The 18602-nt window shown below is 41.8% G+C and overlaps 1 protein-coding gene across 1 annotated transcript in view; it reads left to right on the forward strand.

Annotated features, from left to right (window-relative positions):
- LOC127568212 (adhesion G-protein coupled receptor D2) overlaps window positions 1-18602 on the forward strand; it is a 228195-nt gene that overhangs the window by 107273 nt on the left and 102320 nt on the right. Inside the window, exon 20 of the mRNA XM_052011694.1 lies at window positions 9229-9282. Within this exon, the coding sequence (XP_051867654.1) occupies window positions 9229-9282 (54 nt within the window). The remainder of the gene's footprint in view (window positions 1-9228; window positions 9283-18602) is intronic.

Here is an 18602-nt window from a genome sequence, read left to right on the forward strand (position 1 = left end):
GATGGCATACACTGCAACCACAGTGGATCAGTGGTGCAGGGAATGAATGTTCAGGGTGCCAATCAAGTGGGCTGCTGTGTCCTGGATATTTTTGAATTACTTGAGAGTTCTTGGTCTTGCACTCATCCAGGCATCTGGAGAGTATTCCATCACGCCCTTGAGTTGTGCCTTGTAGATGGTGGAAAGGCCTTAAGGTGTCAGAAGGTGAATAATTTGCCAGACGGTACCCAGCCTCTGATCTGCTCCAGTACTCGCAGTATTTATGTAGATGGACTAATTGAGTTTTTAGTCTGGGCCCCTGGAATATGAATGGTGGGTGACTTGGTAATGCTATTGAATGTTGGAAATGGTGTTTGTCCGTCACTTCTGTGGTATCAGCCCATGCCGGAATATTGTGTAAGTTTTGCTAAGGAGCTGTGAATGGAATTGAACATTGTGAAACTATCAGCAAACATCCCCCTTTCTGACATTACGGGGGAAGGAAGGTCATTGATGAAGCCGCTGAAGTTGGTTGGGCCTAAGAAACTGACACGAGGAATTCCGACAGTGATGTCCTGGGGCTAAGATGATTGACCTTTGACATTCACTGCCATCTCCAACATTCAAGTGTTTTCCTTTTGGAGCTCAGTGATTTCAGTTTTACCAAGGTGCCTCAGTGAGACCCAGTCAAGTGCTTCATTGATGTCAAGGATAGTCACTCTCTGGCATTCATCCCTTTGAAAGATGGAGTGGAGTGGTCCTGGCAAAAACCAGACTGGGCATTCGTGAGTAGGCTATTGCTGATTAGTTGTTGTTGTTCTATAGCAGTTCCTTTGCGATTTAGGATGATTGACTTCCACTCTGTTACTTTTGAGTTCTCAGCTGGCTAGTAAGGATAATACGGGAACTACATTATCGACTGAGGGCTTTTCTCTTTGGAGAGGAGGAGGATGAGAGGTGACTTGATAGAGGTGTACAAGATAAGAGGCATAGATCGAGTGGACAGTCAGAGACTTTTTCCCAGGGCGAAAATGGCTAACATGAGGGGGCATAATTTTAAGGTGATTGGAGGAACTTATAAGGGGGAAGTCAGAGGTAAGTTTTTTTTTTACACAGAGAGTGGTGGGTGCACTGCCAGCAGACGTTGTGGGGGCAGATACATTGGGGACATTTAAGACACACTTAGATAGCCACATGAATGATAGAAAAATGGAGGGCTGTGTAGGAGGGAAGGATTAGATAGATATTGAAGCAGGCTAAAATGTCGGCACAACATCGTGGGCTGAAGGGCCTGTACTGTGCTGTTATGTTCCATGTTCTATGTACAAAACTTTTACATAAATGGGCCAGGTGGTGGCTGGTTGGGGGGATAGACTATGAGGTAGTCTGCTCCTTCTGCAGAGTTTCTGTGTGCTCCTGACTCATGGCCTCAAGGGTCATAATACCTGAATTATTGCTATGGACCTGAGGTTCCCAGGAATCAGTGGAGATGTCATATTTCTTCAAGGAGGCTTTGAGCCCATCCTTGAATCTTTTCCCCTGTCACCTGGTAATCACTTCCTATGACACACACAGAATGTCTGCTTTGGGAGTCTGTTGTCAGCATGCAAATGACATGTCCTGGCCAAAATAGCTGACAGAGAGTAACTAAGGCCTCACTGCTGGGGATGTTGAACTGGGAAAAGATGCTGATGTTGGTTCACTTGTCCTTCCAGTGAACTTGGAGGATTTTGTGGAAACCTTGTTGATGGTATTTTTCCGATGCCTTGAGATGTCTGTTGTGGATAGCTCATAGGCAGGCAGGAATCCTTGCTACTTGGTAGACCATGAGTTTTGTGCCAAGTCTGAGGTCCTGATCTTCAAACACCCTCTACCTCAATCCACCAAAGGCTGTGGTGCATTGAAGGTGGTGGATTTCATCACTGATGACTCTCTTTGCTGAGAGATGGCTTCTGAGATATGTGAAATGGTTCATGTTTTCATGGTTCTCTCCATGAATCCTTATTGTTGGAGACCAGTGCAGTGCAGCAGGGGCAGGTTGGCAGAAGACCTTTGTCTTGCAGATGTTTAGTGTAAAGCCAATCCTCTTGTATGCTTCATTGAAAGTGCTGACAGTGATCCAGGGCTCGGCTTCTGAGCATGCATGAACACAAGGAAATGTTGAGGATACTCTGATGATTTTCCTTATGGCAGTCTGCAGGAAGCCCCTCTGTAGTTACGGCATTTCTGAGTCTCCAAGTGTGGCTGATGAGCATGTGGACATGTAGTCAAAGCTTCTTATTGGACAGATGTAGGAATTCAGCAGAGATACTAAGTGTTCCTGAGGTCCTGTTATTTTTTTAAGTGGGATTTGTCCGCCTTGATTTCCTGTCAGTTAGGTGTCAGAATAAGGTTGGCCCAGATATGGTGCTGTAGGGTGCAGTCAAGGGTGCTCATGTTGAGGACAGAGTTGTAGTTGAGAAGGTCTTGGAAGTGTTCCGTCCAGCAGGTATCGACTGCCCCTCTGTCCCTGATGGAATTCATCCCATTCCTAGCTCTCACAGAGGTGGGGTGTTGGAGCCACAGGTGGTTTTACAGCACTGAAGAATTAGACATGTCATGTCTGTCAGCGAATTTCTTTTCCCTTGAGGAAGTCGAGCTTCTAGTCCCTGAATGTCTTACAATTGTGGTTAATTAGCTCCTCGATTGCCTGGTGATGCTCATCAAACCAGTCCAGGTTTTCTAGTCGCAGGAGCCAAGAGTCTCCTCACTGGTGCCAGTTCTGGCAGACTCCCATGATCTGCTCCACCTTGCGGCTCCTGTAGCCTGGGATTTGGTGAGTTGTCTGTGAGACACCATCTGAAAAGAGCCACGTGGGGTCCTGGAGTGTTTGGACATTGATCTTGGAGCAAAGCTTCTGGTGGCCCTGGTGTTTTGGGGCCAAGTTGCTGGAGATAAGAGTGGATTAGGCAGTGGTCAGTCCAATTGTCATCGGTACCTGGTATGGTGTGGGGGATGTGGACATCTCTATGGTCCCTTGATTAAAATCTAACAGGTGTCAGTACTTGGATCAGGAGTGTTGCCATAAGGTCTTATGCTTGTCTCTCTGAAGAAACGGGGTGTTCGTTAAGATGGCGCCATACTCCCTGCATTATGTCAAGAGAAGGACCCTGTTTGAGTTGCTCATTCCTACTTCTTGCTTGCCAGTCACCCCTCACCAGATGTTTGTGTCCATTCCCACCCTGCCCTGAATTCAAAGAGTCATGGAGCATGAAAATGGACCTGTCAGGGATAGGTATGTATGTGAAATTTGAGGAACTAATTGGAGGAATGGGGTAGATGATAATTAAATGGCCTCCCATGTTATAATGAAACATCAACGTGAAAGGAGAATCAATGCAGTTGACTGGACTTAAGCAGTGAACTTTTGCTACTGTTGAAATGCACAGGTGTAGCCTAATAACTGTTAGACCAGATTTTTTTTTACATACAAACATCCGTCTTTGACTTGATTTTAGTTTGTGTTTGGATAAGCAGCTGACTGCAATTTCCCTGTTCTTTGCTGTTGACAAAGGACATTTATAAACTGTTCTATTGAATTATTTTTGAAGAGACTGCTTTTGCTTACTGTAGATCCTCCCCAGGTTATGGCAAAGAACTGTTTCTAACCCGGACTGTTTGCAAGTCAGAAATGTGGCCGCGTACCGAGTTCCCACATGGCAGAAGATGCCTGCGGCCCTGCAGCAGCCGGCAAATCCGTCCCACCAATCTTCCAAGTGCTCGTTTGTATGTACGAGCTGTACATATGACAGGCTTTTGTAACTGGGGAAGACCTGTATTTTGGTATTGGTTTATTATTATCACTTGTACTGAGGTACAGTGGAAAAACTTGTCTTGCATACTGATTTTATTGTATTTTCAGTGTACTAATGGTTGATTATCCACTGCTGCCTGTTAATTTCATTATTGTGTCCATTTCATTTCATTATTGTGCTCAAATGCAAATTATGAAAGACCAACTATCAACATGACCAGGAAGCATATAACAGTGTGTTTCAATCTTTTTGTCAAACACTTGTATTCAAATTTTCCTTGCTATGAAATTTCTCCACACCTTTCTCCCTTGCCTTCCTCCTGCTGGAGGAGGGGAGTCTTGCTATCCATAGTTTCAACCATCCATCATCTTGGCTGCATGACTACTGTTTGTGAATGACCTATTCAGTGGTTGTTGCAATGGTTTGACTGCAGAAGCTTCAAGATTGAGCAAGAACCTATTTTCACTGTGACTTTAGTCCTTGCACTTCATCTCCATCAGGGATCAATATTCAGCAGATCTCCTTCCTGTGCTGGGATTTTTGGGAACAATACAATAAATTAAACTTTGGCCTCTGCACAGACTAGGCAGGAGTTCGGGTTAGTGTTGTATTAACTTGCGTATCTATTGGACAGGTTCATTGTCCCTTCACTCTGTATTGTGTTGGCTGCGGCTAAATTCAGAATGTCCAGAAACATTGACAGGCATCAAGGCATGCTTCAGTATCCCAACATTCCTCCTGACTGCCTAACTATGATCTTAAATCCAAATGTCAATAGTTAGAGGGCAAAAGATGCCCTGCATCATTGCAGTCAGAATAATCTGACTCTCTTTCTTCAAACTACGGGAGGGTGAAGTTAAAATTCAGGTTAGCCATGATGTGGTTCAGGGATTGAAAGGCCTACTACTTTTTCCAAGTCCCAAGTAAGTGTGGAGACACAAGAGACTGCCGATGCTGGAATCTGGAGCAAAAAAAAACGAGCTTCTGGAGGAACTCAGTGGATCAGGCAGCATCTGTGGAGGCAAAGAAGGTGGTCAATGTTTTGGGTCAAGACCCTGCATCGGGAATGGGAGTGTAAAGGGGAGATGGCCAGTATAAAGAGTTGAGGGGGAGGGGTGAGGCGGGAACTGGTAAGCGATAGGTGGACCCAGGTAAGGAGGGGCTGAAGGACAGATGGAGAGATGGAGCCGAGGGAGGGGTGGACATAGCGACAGAGGACGGGAGATGATAAGGTTTCTTTCCCCTCCCCTACCTGGTTGCATCCACCTATCACCCAAACACTGAACCCTCTGAATTCCCTATCCCCTCCTGCTATTGTTCCCATTTGCCCACCAACCCTCCCTTATCTGGTCCCACTCACCACCACCTTTTCTTATCTGATTCCACCATCTGCAGACCCTTATTGTGTCCACTTGTCACCTCCCAGCCTCTGTCACTATCTCCACCCTTTCCCCCCACACCTGGTTCATTCTGCCCATCAAACCCTGCTCACCTGGATCCACCTACTACTTGCCAGCAGCTGCCTGACTCCTCCCCCTCACTTCCTTATACCGGCTATCTTCCCTTTACACTCTTAGTCCTGATACTGGGTCTCGACCTGCAATGTCGACTATCCCTTTGCCTCCACAGACACTGCCTGACCTGCAGAGTTCCTCTAGCAGCTTGTTTTTTTGCCTGAGTGAGTTTGTCAGTGTTGGGTATGTTTCTTGCAGTAATTTAGAAGATATGTCATAACAGCCAGTGGGCTGTATGCCACTTAAAGGTTGAAAAGTCAGTTCTACTAACAGTGCTTAAATCAGGACTGACCTATCTGATCCATCCCACGAGAACAAGATTTGGCAATTCTGCATTACCGCTAATGGTAAAGTGTTGTTTGCGATTTATCAAAAAGCATTCATGCCATTTACAATGAAGTTGGTTATATCTAATAATTCTTCATGTAGAACTGGTTGTGACATTACAGAGATAATTCACTGTTAGCCTCATCTTTGCATTGAGGAATAGGTTGCAAGACTCTGTCAAAACTCAGTTAAGATTAGTCAGTGTGATTATTTCTTTTGGGCTGCTTTCAAACTTCCCAGCTGGACCTGATCTGACCTGGATGTCTCGGGCGACAACAAAGAAATAACTGTGGCTTTAGTTGTCTTGCTTTTCACGAAGCTTGGTTGATTGTCAACCCACTTGTGGCAGAATCTGAATCCAGACTGTGCATTTGGAATCCTGAAGAATAGAATTCCAAACTGGATTTGTATTCAAAGTTGGAATCTACTGTTCAGACTTGGATCTTCCTGATGATCTGTTCATCCCTCAATACACCTTTCCGGTTGGCTTTCTGGTCCTGTGCAAGGCATTCAAATTACTCCGGTTTAAAAGGAGTAGGCTATTACTGCTGTCAAGTTGGGAACCTCCCTTGGCTCTAGGATTCAAGACAAAAGAAACATTAAAAGTTAGTTCAATAGCCCTTCAAATAAGTATCTAAATTGACCTATGTTTCCATCCTGGAGAGTGAAATAGCTATGTATGAAAACTGTGGGTGCAAAATAAAAATAGTTCTTATTTTAAGAATGAAATACATTCTGGACAGCAAGCTGAGTGAGATGGATGATGAATAAATTGCTTTTGCAAACTCAGACAGGTACGGCATCATAAGGATATACTGTATCATTGCAGTAGATAACCCACATGTGCACAGTCTATTGTTCCCGTTCATTAACTGCTGGCAAGTCTTCAGCTGGGTGCAAGCAACTTCAATCTGTTCAGCTACAACTTCCAGCCCTGTGTCAATATTCGAGTACACAAGCTATACAAATTGAGTGCTGCTATGAGCTATGTGTGACACATGATCACTTAAAGCCCAAAGCAGCCATCTCCTCAGTTTTCATGCCAATACGTCACTTTCAATTTTTTTCCCCTGACACAGTCGGCTGTTTTTATTTATGATTTCTAATTCTACCGTTTTAAAAACCATTTCACATCTGTGAAACAGCGTTGTTAGTTAGTTTTCATGATGAACATTAGGAATGAATGATTGCCGATTGGATCAGTGAATAAAACTCATCCCTTTTCCTCCCCCTGCTTATCTACATGATAGGAAATTTCATCATCTGCAAGTCTTAAAAAAAAGAGTATTTTTCCACTGGGATACAAATTGTTCAGTTATCAAAATTGATGCCGGATTATTTTGATTAAACAGACTGACACAATAAATGATCTATTTTACATTAACATGAAAAATAGCTCTGGATTTTCCATGAGAAAAGGAAGCTAGGGGACTATAAATTAGAGTATTCAAAGCATTTTATGCGCACATTTACTTCTATGAAAATGACTATATCAGTAGCATTATAGATGGATGCTGGCCCTTAGCCATTATATAATATGTTAGTAATTGTTTGAATGCCTCAAATTGTTTTTGTCATGTTTAATTTGCATTTCTTTTAAAAAATAAGTAGTTTTCTTCATAATATCATGGGAAAATTCCTGCTGTTTTTTGCATATGCTTTTTCTCTTTCGATTCAAAATCATCTTTGTTATCGCAGCTTTGCTCTAAACACTGTGAATGGAAGTATTGGTAGTGCTCTGAAAATGTGATCATAACAGATTTAAATCAGTTTCATTTTGCAGTGTTACAAAAAGTAAATTCTCAATTATTTTAATTAGACATTGACCCTGATATCTTTAGATGAAGAACCACATTTTAAGAAATCATTTTCCATTATTTGCAAATCAGTTACTAAATATTCTAAAGACTCCTCTGAGAGGGAGTACTTTTCCTTCTGGTTGTTATTTAGTTGGTAGAGAGCTTCCCTCTGAGTCAGAAGATTGAGTTCAAGTCCAAAGCTAGAAACCTGAGCACAAAACTCAAGGCAGATGGTTCAATGTAAAACTGAAGGAGTGCTGTGCTACAAAAAGTGCAGATTTTTGAAAGTGTTGTACCAAAGTCCTGGCTGCCCTCAATAAAATACCCTTTGGTATAAATTTCAAGAAGAGCAGGGTGGTATCAGTGGTAACCAGCCCAATATTTATTCCTCACTCGTCATTATTAAACTTGATAATGTGATTATCAGCTCAGTTCTGTTTTTTGGAACTTGCTGCACATAAATTTACTCTGATCTTTACTACATTTTGACAGTGATCAAACTTCATGTAGTACTCTACTGGACTGTTAAGTGGCATGGAAAAGGTGCTATATAAATGAAGGGCTTGCTTTCTTTGTCTGCAGTGCTTTAATGCTCTGTTTCTCGCTTCTAATTAATTACCTCTCAGAGCTGAATTTATCAGAAAGTGCTTCATTTTGCTGGAATCATTCCAATGTAATAGTGAGAATGTAAAAAGGAAATACAGTGAAAACCACCTGCTGTGATTCAGTGGTCACTTCTGTTGCCTATTAGAATAAATATTCGATTGTCAGAAAATAAACCAGTGTAAAACACGTTCCAAGTGCCTTGGAGTAGCACACACTGTATGTGTAGAAATCTCATAAAATCTTCATTCCCTTTATCGCAATATTAATGATGAAAATGTGTATGCATTAACCCCATTATTGAAATGGCAATTTTAAAATGATTGTCCTTCTTGAAACTGAACAAGTCGCTCGGAATAAAAACTTTCAGTTAAGAAATACAGGCAAACAATTCTCCGGCCAAATTTCATTGTGTTTATTTATATACTAGTCAATACAGTTTTTGACTCTACTGGCACAATTTGAAGACTAAAGGGTCTGTTGTTGATTCCACAGTAGAATAATGTATAATATATTAGTGCAGGATTTCACTTTTCCATGTTATTGTTTCATTGCTTTTGTGCAGAAATTGAAGGCTACTTGGTGTAGTGTTCTGCCATTACTCACTTAAACTTCGTTTACTACAGGCCAGATCCATTGGGCAGGCAGATGTTATGTGCAAGTGAGGGAAATGTAGCCTCTGCAGTGTTCCTAACATTTGTGGGCTTTTGCATGATGGGCTTCATTAGCCCTGGTATGTGGCACTGAGAAATTGAGGGACCTGTGTAAGTGCAACCAACAGGCTCGACAATGAAAAGTAAAATTATCGCATGGCTTTTTTTTTAAAACACAAGCTCCCTCTTTCTACTGCTACTGCAAGTCATCAGATAGGTCTGGCTCAATATTCAAGCATATGTATTCCAATATATATTAACAACAATTGACATGTTAGAAAAATATATCCGTTTAGGAGAATGGAATGTTATGATTTGTTATATATGTGTGAAAAAAAAAATCATCTTAGTATCCCAGTGATTTCCAGATGTTAATTATTTTTCTTGCCTGCTTTGCTTGATCTTCTTCAGTGTTAGTAGGAAGTAACTGCTCTGTTAAGGCAAATGCATTTAATGTATTACTGTATGACCAATAATTCTCAAAGCATTGTTTGAGAAAGTTGTGTTATTGTTTCTTAAAATATGGAACCTGAGTATGATATTGCTTATCATTTCATAGGTAAGAAGTACAATCAAAAGACTACAAGAGAGAAGAAAAGCTTTGAACTTTTCAGTAAGTAAATGATTAGTAAATATTATCATAGTTGTTGAGGTGTTACAATCACTGCATATTGGAGTAAATTTTTAGTCATACATTTTATTAATCAAACTCTAGGCACAGAGAATCCTTGATATGTCATATCGCAGAACCTTTTTTAAAAAAAAAGTTCGCAATGAATCACTCTGCTTCCATGACAACAGTGACAACTATTCAGATTTATTTATTGAGAGTTTACGCTTCAGAAGTGGTTGGGAAGACGGAAGAATTACATTGCATTGTGGGTGGCACAGCTAGCAGAGCTGCTGCCTTGCAGGTCCAGTGACCCAGGTTCAATTCTGATCTCTGGTTCTATCTGTGTGGCGTTTGCATGTTCTCCCTGTGACTGTGTGTGTTTTCTCTGTGTGCTTTGGTTTCCTACATTTCATTGGGACTTGATTGAGTAGAGCTTCCTGCTTCAATGACCAACCAGTTACAGTGGCACTTCTGTTTTGTGCTCTTTATTAGCCTCTGCCAACTAAAAAAAAAACTTCCTTTCAGATAAGCAACTGGCCAAATGAGATGTAGGAAAAGGTTTTTGAAAATTACTACAACCATTCAATGAGATGGTGGACAGATTCAAGTTTCTCAGGGGATGTCTGAAAATGGGAGACATACAACATATATTTGACGGAACTAAACCCTAGGCAAGCACTCAGCTGGAACTCCTTCCCCAGAAGGACTCCAATGGTTCAACAAGACATCTCGCCTCCACCTTTCTGAGGGCAATTAGGCAGGGAGCAATATCCAGGTTCCAAAAAAAAATGAAATTGTTGACTGCAAATTGTAATGTCAGAAATATGACAATATATAATGGTAGTACCTCGCAAATACATGCTGAAAATGAAGATTCTAAAGAATGTCAAAAAGTATAAAGCAGAGTGTATTGTATTTGAAGAGGATTGTGTGCCAAGCCTTGGTAACTGTACAACCTGTCAAATGAAAGTGATGATGGCACAGACAGAGAACTTCATGAGAGCACAGGGTACTGCAGATGGAAATTCAACAAATAGTTGCTGAATGATACATTAACAGGAACTGGAAAGGTGCAGAGTAAATGACATTTAGAGCTGTAGATGACAGTAAGCAATCAGTAATACACCCTAAAGGACGTTCCAGTAACTCTCAGAGAGAAAGTGAAAGCCGAGCTTGAATGACCAATGAATGCAGTGATCATTGTAGCAGTAGATACTCCTACCACTTGGCTATGAAGCTTGGTCTGTGTACATAAGGCAAACAAGTTGAAGATCTGTTTGGATAAAAGTTGTCTGAATACGACTCGAAGAAGAAACATTATCTACTGAAGGCCAGATGTGGGCAAAACAAAAATCTTCCTTGTGCAGATGCCATGAATGGATTTTGACATGTAGGGGACATAAGTCAGAAATTGTTTGTAACAAGCTACAGCACACCTTTTTGGGAGTTATTGGTGGCTGAGGTGGTCTTTTGGAGTCAGCACTGCGCTTTAAGTGCTTCACTGTAGGCTTTTTCAGGCTCTTGAAAGACACGGTAGCATAAAGACCAGAGCCGATATCTTTTGAGTAGAATAGACTGTTGCAGAGACAAAAATAGGCAGAGAGAAGCAGTTGAAGTGCAATATGCAGGAACTGAAGTTTGAACAGAAGGTATGCAGGAACTGAAGTTTGAACAGAAGGACCTTTCCTTCATTGGTCATGGGAACAAGCCAGATTCAGCAAAGGTGGAAGCCATCACACAAATGCCAAAATGGACAGATGTTGCTGTGATCCAATGGTTCCTTGCAATTAACCATTGCCGAAGCAAATGTGTTCCCCAACTGAGTGAGGTATGTGAACTACTGAAGCAACAGTTGAAAGTTGTTGGACGGATACCCATGAACGGGCAGTCCAACCAGTCAAGGAAACGGACAGAGTAGAACGAGTACCACACCACTTTGATGATAAAGTGCTGACATGCAGGTGTCCTAGGAAAACAAGCCTTAGAGCAGCTCTAGTGCAAGATGGCCAACTGTTGGCATATACATGTTGAGGCATATTAAACTTGTATTGAAAAGAAGACTGCAATTATTGTTTGTGACATTTAGGTTTGAAAGATTCCACCATTGTACACATGGGAGAAATGCATTGATACAGACTGATGATAAAGCCCTTGAAGTGATTGCCATGAAGAATTTCCACCATCTCAAAGAGACTACAGTTACGGTTTTGTGTCTGTGGACGTATGATGTATAGCTTGTCCACTATCAAGGCAGTAAGCTGTATATCACAGAGACACCGAGTTGTGCATATCTTCCCACTAAGCACCCACAACTGGAGCAGGTGAAAATGTTGAAATATCTGCCTATAACAAAGCCACTGATGAAGAAGCTATAGCAAGTCATGTCACTTAATACAACATGGCAAGAATTGCATGCAGCCATTATAAGAGGATAGCCTGAGGAGTGGCGGGTGCTCCCATAAAGTCTTGCATTGCATGTCTTTTTCTGAGATGAGCTCAACACTTCACAGAAATTGCTTTTTTTTTGAGGTGAATGGGTCCAAAAACTAGAATCCTTGAGGAAGGAAATACTAGACTGCATATAGTCAACAGATCTGAGGACAAATTAGGGGCCAGGAGTGAATGTAGAACTAAAAGATTTAACACAAAAGTGGGACTTGGGCTGACCTGTGGAAGCAGGACAACAGAAGGAAGCCTGTGCCTGAACATGACTTGTCACATAGAGGTGCTGAAGGTGGCAAAGGATCTCTTCATGGTCGAGGCCAAAAACCAGCTGGTGAAGGTTGATTATTTATCAACCTTCTTGCAAATGAACTTCCTCAATTTAATTGTGCTGTTGTTTTCTATTTACAAGCTGAAGGTTCAGTTTGTTAGATGCAATATTCCAGAAGAGGTTGTAACAGGCAAAGGCCAGCAATTTGTTTCAAATGAAACAAATCTGTTGCAAGCTTTGCAGAAATGCAGGAATTTACTCTTAGCATCATTGTCAGACCACCCCCCAGTCCATTGGAAAGGTAGACAAAGCTGTTACAAACAGCAATGTTTCTTCTGAAAAGGGCAAAGTAAAACATATGGTCTCTTGGCGTGTAGAAGTGCACCAATGGCAGGGTTCATTTCTAGGCCAGCCCAGAGATTGACAAACTACCAAACCAGAACAACATTGCCAAAAACTGGAAGGTTGCTGAAGCCCATAATTATAGGTAGAGGACGAGGGACAAGGAGAAGCAAGCTTCCTACTGAAGCAAGGCAGCTAGTGAGATGTCATTCCTTAAATCAGGCAATGTGGTAAGAATTCAACCATAGCTCCAACAAGAAAGGTAGCAGAAAACTCTAACCATTAGACCATTCTTACAGTTGTGATTCTGTCACCAAGGAAGGTGTTACATACATAGGACTAGATGCCATCTGAGGAGGATTGTGGAGGAGGTCTAAGTGACCAATGGTATATGGGAGTATTATAGAGAATGCGTCACAAACTTTGCTGTAGAACAAGGCCACTGCAACTCAAACAGGCTACAATGAACAATACCCAGTGATGACCTGGTGTGGGAGATCGGATTGCCAGTTGAAACATCTCGCAGCTGTTTTACTGAAGTGGATTAGCATTTATTAGAAATTTGATGAAATGTACAGTGACAACACAGCAGTTCCTGGTGAGAAGCAACTTAAATTCCTTGAACATCATTTCATGCAAATCTATTAGGGCTCATGGGGGAATACTGGAAATATGGACTCTGTTGTATTCTGAAATTAGAACACTTAAGACAAATATACATGTATGTAAAAGATGTGATGTCATGTGGTAAGACAACAATTCCAAGTAATGAATATTACTGGGTAAGAGGTGGTTGCAAAGATGGAGGAGCCACATTGCAGATTTGTAAATAGCTCTGAAATAAACTTGTAAACATGACTCTCCAAATCTGGTAAGAAGTATATCATATAAACACCAAGGATTTTGATCTCATTTGCATACTTTTGGTGCACATACCGGTTAACACATTAACAATGAGAAAGCTGACCAGTAAAGAAAAAACTGGTGACTTAACATGCTAAAATGACAAAGAATCTCATTTAAAATGCCACCAGGATGGTTGATGCTTTAAATTGACATACCTGGACAGTTCTTCTGAAGTTGAGTTACATTAGCCAGAGAATTCTGTGCCTCATCTGCGATGATGGCACGAAGGAAAAATTGCTTTTCATTGCTTTTCCACTATATCCTTAATTGTTGAAATGTAGAGAGTTGTTCGGAAAGAGTTGTGACATGAACAGAAGCAGATTGGGAGAGAGAAGATGACAAAGAGAAATGAGGAGAAGGAGGGAATTTCTCAGATGAAAGGACAAGTGACCAAGTTTGCTGATGAGGCAAAGCTACTTGGAAAAGTGAGGTATGAGGAGGAGACAGACACTCAAACTTAAGTTACTTGTACAGATGGAGTACCATGTGGGAAAGTGTGAAGTTATTTGCCAGAACAAATAACTAGTGCAGATTGTAGTTCATTTTAGATCTTAGATCTTTCTTTGAATTCATTAAATGGTATAGATCTGTACTACAGATTCAAAAAATGCCAGACCATAGGAGCAGTCTCAGAATGAGGGTTGGAAAATTGTACTGAGATGAGGAAAAATTTCTTAACTTAGTGGAGAATTTTGAACTTTCCTACCCCAGAGAGCTGTGGATGCCCGGATGAAAGTGATAGACATTTGATCCCCAATGGATTCACAGGTTATGAACCTAAGGAGAGAGAGCGATGCAAGACCATGATCCAGGGGCTAAATGGCATATCCTTGTTTCCATTTTTATAAACTTTTGGTCTTAGGTTTTCAGCAAATTTCAAAATAATTGGGTTCCTTGCCTGGAGCACACAACATGCAAAAAAAAAGTCAGTATGTCGATTAATTCAGGAGGTTGTTTCTCTAATTAGCATACAAACCAATGTATGTTTTCCCCGAATCACTCCTTTCTGATATGGCCAGCGAATATAGACTGAACATTGTTCTTAAAGCTGCAGACTTTCAAGAAGATCTAATCAAAGTGTAATGGTGACAGGACAATTTTACTCCTGTGGTTGTTATTTCTGAAAGAGCCATGCTCTGAAACAATTAATTTCATTCTCATTGCAGTGCCTCTGATGGAAAATAAGTTTAAAGATTTGTTTAAGCAAGGTTTCCTGCAGTTTTTTCCCCACCAGAGCAAAAAAAAACTTGGTGGTTGCTTGGAATCTGAGTTTCAGTATGATAAATGAAGATAGATGAGTTGATCAATGCATCAATTAGTTAATCAATATGTGGTTTTCAGAAGAAGAAAAGGAAAATAGACAATATAAATATATCACTGAAAAGTCCATGGAGTTGATTTTCCTAATTAACATAAAAATCAATGTATGTATTCCACTGCATCACGTCGGCCTGATGTGGCCAAGAAAAATAGAGTCAACTTTGTTATAAAGCTACAAAGTTTCAAATCCCTTTAGCGTTGTCCTTTGGCATTAACCTGTCAACAGTGTATTTATGTTTTGTGCCTCTGGCAGAGATCACGTACCTCAGTGAACTGGTTTAAAAATAGTTAATAGGAGCTACTGCATGACTTGTCCATTATGAATGATCACATTAGCTCGACCCAAGTTGTCATGCTTTATGAGATCAGGCAGTTTGTCCCAGACTGCAGGCACAGCAGGTAATTTGAAATGAAATGAGACAGTTTCTACAGCCAGATTGATTTGGGAATCTTGCATGTTTTCCCCTTTGACCTCTGACAGGTTGACACTACAAAAATTGTGACTTGTAAAAAATGATCAGTCAGTAATATATTTAGGCTGTTGACATACCGTAGGTAACACAAAATGATTTTCCATGTTTTGAAGAGGCTGTTTGCGAAGGGAGAAAGTCCTTTCTTGAAAAAAAAACCTTTTAATGCTCAGCTTCTACCCTTTATCAGATATGTAGGCCTAGAAATTTGGTTGTACTGATGGAAAAACATGTTACCCATAGCAGGCAATACATGTGAGTATATTCCCCACGATTGAAGGAGACCGCTCACTGGTCTGGGCTTGCTGCTTCAGTGTCCAGGCTACAGAGTGTCAGTATCAGAAAGCCTCATTTTAGCCCTTCGTTGTGAAGGTTAAATTAGGGAGTGCGGATAAAGGGACACTGGGTTCACAATGTGCCCTTTTGACCCAGTGCAAGAGCTTCACACAGTCTGTCCTCATTGCTATGATATCAGCAATCAGCCGCCGCCATCAGCATTCTTTAGTATCTCGGTGCATAACCAATGGCCCTGGATTGGTGAGCAGTTTAGGCAGCATTGATTAACCCAGGTTTGCACCTCAAAGGGGAGATGTTTTCTGGTTGCAAGTGATGCTAAAAGTCAGTTTAGAGACTGACAGCTTCATTGGAAGAAATGGCAGAGGACAGGCAAGAATAGACACCCTGGTTTTCTGATGCATATCTGGTGATCATGATGGAGGAGAGGAAAGGGCATAGATCCTCTTCCCACAGGGGGAACCAGAAAGGTCCCCAAGCACATTTACAAGCAGCACAGGAAGAAAATAGAAGTCAAGGTCACTGTGAGTTGTCAAGCCCCACAAGCATGGGTGCGATACTACAAGAAGTACATTGGCCTCATGTGCAGGCCAAGGTCGATGATACATAATCGGATCTTACCTCTCACCACCAACTGCACCTCTGCTACATGCAATACAGTTGTTACCTCACCTACCAACAATCAATATCTACCGAGATCACAGCTTTCTGTTCAAGTGCCCCATGTTACCCTTACCATTTCTTCAAGACTTTCACCCATACCCCAATGCTTGCCAATGCACGTTGCCCTCTCAGGAGAAGAGGGCATATAATCCGTGCCAGTTAAAACGTGCAACCTCCAGTAAGCATGTCCTGAGTGGCTCAAACTCTGGAGTGCAGGATACTGACCAATATTGGACAGTCACTTCTCAAACTCCAATATTTGCCAAATATCCAACACTACACCATCAACCTTTCAATCATTGTATCAAAAAGCAAAACAAAAAGATTCTGGGAAACAGGGAATGCTGGAAATACTCATTAGGTCAGGCAGCATCTGTGGAGAACAGAAGTCACTGTTTCAGATCAGTGCTGGTTGTCTGTTCTGATGAAAAGTCAAACCTATTGTTGATAATTCCCTAAAGGAGAGAGGGTTCTTCCTGCAGTTAAGTGTCTACTCCCCATATGTGTCTGGGGCATGACGAAGTTGATGGGTCTAACATGACAGAGCTTGCATCTAATTAGTGTTGCACTGGGGACTGATGAGCCGATCTGTGTACTTCAAGTTTGGGCAGATGTACCCAGGGTATAACTGCCATGAAAATTGGCTTTTTTTATGAAGCAGCTGCACAATACATTACAAATATGACAAACATAAATTACATAATCCTAAATTAACCTAAATTATGCATAACTTACACGATAAAATAAACACAAACATAATGATATTAGTGCAAGTTGAGGGAAATGTAGAATGTGTATTTCTGGTGTGCATGGGTGGCAAAGGCCCTGCTGCCCTTCCAAATATACACGATGACATGGAATACATTAACAACTGTGCACATGTTGCATTGTAGCTGAACATCATGCAGTACAGAACCCAGTTTCCTGTTCCCTTTTTTTCTTTGATATGTTTTACAGTTGAATTCTGCAAACAATTCTGCTGGTGCTGAGTTATTTTGCAGACGGTTTGATTGCTCTCACGGGTGGCTTGGTAGGTCTTTGAAAGATGAGGGGGAGCCACGGAGGACACCCAAGAGAAGCCCAGGCAGCTGGGAGATGAGGGGAGGAAAGGTTTTCGAGAGATACTTTGGAGACCTGAATTTCCCTGAGGAACATTGTGTGGAACATCCACGCAGTGTTACCTGCAGTCACAATTGAAGCTTTATTCAGTGTGGAGCTCCCACAGTCACCACAGCCTTTTGCCAAGGTCATCTGCTGCAAGCCAAGGCTCATCTTTGACATCAGTGACATATTCCAGTTGGTAGAATATTGCTTTACTGGGGTGGTCACTGAGGTTTGCACCATCTTCCCAGTGAACAGATCAAAGCAGGATGATGCGTCTGTAGTACCATGGATTCCACCCATATTTTGATGGATGCTTCCCATTATCTTCATGGTCGTCAGTCTGAGTAGAGAGGGATGAATAGACAGTAAAGACACCTGTGTTAGACTATTGTTTATTGACTACAGCTTTGCCTTTAATACCATAATTCCAAGCAAACTTATCTCCAAACTCCGAGACCTGGGACTCAACACCTCCCTCTGCAACTGGATCCTGACCAACAGACCGCAATCAGTAAGGATAGGCAGCACCTCTTCCACGATTATTCTCAACACTGGTGCCCCACAAGGCTGCGTCCTCAGCCCTCTACTCTACTCCCTATACACTCTCGACTGTGTGGCCAGATTCTGCTCTAACCATCCACAAGTTTACAGATGACACCACTGTAGTGGGCCAAATCTCAAATAACGATGAGTTGGAGTGCAGAGAGGAGATAAAGAACCTAGTGATATGGTGTCATGAGAAAAATCTTTCCCTCAACGCAAGCAGAATGAAAAAAAGAGCTGGTCATTGACTTAAGGAAGGGGGGCGGTGCACCCACTCCTGTTTATGTCAACGGTGCTGAGGTTGAGTGGGTTGAAAGCTTCAAGTTCCTAGGAGTGAACATACACGTAGATGCCACGGCCAAGAAAGCTCACCAGCATCTCTATTTCCTCAGGAGGCTAAAGAAATTTGGCATGTCCCCGTCGACCCTCACCAACTTTTATTGATGCACCATAGAAAGCATCCTATCTGGATGTATCACAGCTTGGTATGGCAACTGCTCTGCCCAGGACTGCAAGAAACTGCAGAGAGTTGTCAGCACATCATAGAAACCAGCCTCCCCTCCGTGGACTCTGTCTCCACTTCTCACTGCCTTGTTATGCAGCCAATAGAATCAAAGACCCCACCCACCCTAGACAACCTCTCTTCTCCCCACCCCCGCCCCCCTAATTGGGCAGAAGATACGGAAACCTGAAAGCACGTACCACCAGGCTCAAGGACAGCTTTTATTCCACTGTTATAAGACTATTGAATGGTCCCCAGTACGATAAGATGGACTCTTGACCTCACAATCTACCTCATTTTTTGGCTTTGCACCTTATTGTCTGCCTACCCTGCACTTACTCATTCTGCATTCTTTTATTATTTTCCCTTGTACTACCTCAATGCACTGTTGTAATGAAATAATCTGTATGGATAACATGCAAAACAAAGTTTTTCACTATATCTTGGTACATGTGACAATAAT

The sequence above is a fragment of the Pristis pectinata genome, chromosome 3 (assembly GCF_009764475.1).
Source record: "Pristis pectinata isolate sPriPec2 chromosome 3, sPriPec2.1.pri, whole genome shotgun sequence".
Lineage (NCBI taxonomy): Eukaryota > Metazoa > Chordata > Chondrichthyes > Rhinopristiformes > Pristidae > Pristis > Pristis pectinata.